Raw genomic sequence first — 1672 nt, forward strand, 5'->3', positions numbered from 1 at the left:
TTTGATACACTAAAAGATCCCTGAATTCGGATAATTTGCTTCCCCGTGCCTTTCCAAATATACGTTGTGAGTGCTGGTAACGATACCTTCTCTGTTTTGATTTGGGGGAAATAGATGAAGTACGGCTGCTTCTGGTTTGTTCCCTCGCATCTCTGCCACTCGTAGAATCCATCTGCTAGGACGACACAGCGCCGCCCCTTTCCCAGGGGCACCTGAGGGAAAAGGCGCACAAGATACGGTCTTAGGGATCCAGTCACGTTCCACGGGCGGCCACCATATGGAACTCGAGTTACAGTCTCGCACTCTTACGTGTGCTCTTAGAACAGATCGTTTGAAATCTGCACGTCCGTTTTCTTCCGTACAAAGTCACCGCCCACACAGACGCGGAAAAGATTAAATGACGTGCATGCGAGCAACCGGCTCTTTTCTAGAAAGTACTTACGGCGTCGAGTCTGCAAAGTTGCCTCCCCAGGCCTCACACCCTACGCAGCCCCCCTCCCACCCTGAACGTGGGCTCGCTCTGTATAGCCAGTCGCAGCGGAAGTCACGCTGTCTGACTGCAGAGGCTGGGTCTCAAAGCCTGGAAGCTTCTGTCCTGCTCTGTTGCATCGTGAGCTCTGGGGTAAGTAAGTCTCCATGACAGAAACCTGACGACCCTGACACCTCCCTCCTAAGCTCCGCACGGGGAAAGGCTTCCAGCTGTTTCCGCCATCCCCAGCTGAGGTGTCAGATGTGGGTGGAGAAGCCGTCTGGGACGTCCAGCCAGCTGCCGTCTGATTACAACTCCAAAAGAGTAAGTGAAAACTGCCCAGCTGAGCCCAGACAACCCAGAGAATGTCAGTGTTTTGTTCAAAGCCACTGAGTTTTAGTGTGGTGTTATATAGTACCAGAACAGCACTCCACATTAACAACTGGGAATACTCTTCTGGAACCTTCTTTTATGTCTCAGGTACGCAAGGCACAAATAGCTCTGTTCGCAAAAAGAACAGAGTCTGCACCTTTTCCCTAGAGCCGCTACCTACCTTGAACGACTGTTTCTCCATAATGGTATCGCTGCGACAGTTGGTGGTGTTGAACTGCAGCTTGGAAGGGTCATCTTCTTTGAACCAAGACGGGACCAAGCCCCATCGCATGGGAGCAATGATACGCTCGGATGAGTCTGCATCCTGCCACAGGAAAAAGGTTAAGATCTGGTGAGGAGATCGTGATGAAACTGAGAAAATTAGCGCGTGAATTGTGTTATTATTAATGGTACTGTAGGACTGCAAACTACTGCAAGCGCTGTGGAAAGCAATATGGAGATCCCTCAAAGAGCTACAAGTAGAATTACCATTCAGTTCCAGCAATCCCATTACTGGGCATCTGCCCGAAAGAACAAATGACACTCTATAAAAAAGACATCTGCACTCGAATGTTTATAGCGGCACAATTCACAAATGCAAAGATGTGGAAACAACCCAAGTGTCCATCAATACATGAGTGGATTAATAAAATGTGGTCTATGTATACCATGGAGTACTATTGAGCTGTAAGAAACAATGGTGATCCAGCACCTCTTGTATTCTCCTGGAAAGAGCTGGAACCCATTCTGCTAAGGGAAGTATCCCAAGAATGGAAAAACAAGCACCACACGTGCTCACCAGCAAATTGGCGTTAACTGATCGACACTAAG

At 48.8% G+C, this 1672-nt stretch overlaps 1 protein-coding gene across 1 annotated transcript in view; it reads right to left on the minus strand.

The window, feature by feature from the left end:
• Nucleotides 1-1164, minus strand: part of HMCES (5-hydroxymethylcytosine (hmC) binding, ES cell-specific) — a 13205-nt gene extending 12041 nt beyond the window's left edge. The window contains exons 1-2 of the mRNA XM_012656018.1: nucleotides 1023-1164; nucleotides 87-212 (exon numbers count right to left, since the gene is read on the minus strand). Of these exons, the coding sequence (XP_012511472.1) occupies nucleotides 87-212; nucleotides 1023-1133 (237 nt within the window). The 5' untranslated portion in view covers nucleotides 1134-1164. The remainder of the gene's footprint in view (nucleotides 1-86; nucleotides 213-1022) is intronic.
• Between the last annotated feature and the right edge of the window lie 508 nt (nucleotides 1165-1672).

This window comes from Propithecus coquereli, unplaced genomic scaffold, assembly GCF_000956105.1.
Source record: "Propithecus coquereli isolate 6110/MARCELLA unplaced genomic scaffold, Pcoq_1.0 Scaffold498, whole genome shotgun sequence".
Lineage (NCBI taxonomy): Eukaryota > Metazoa > Chordata > Mammalia > Primates > Indriidae > Propithecus > Propithecus coquereli.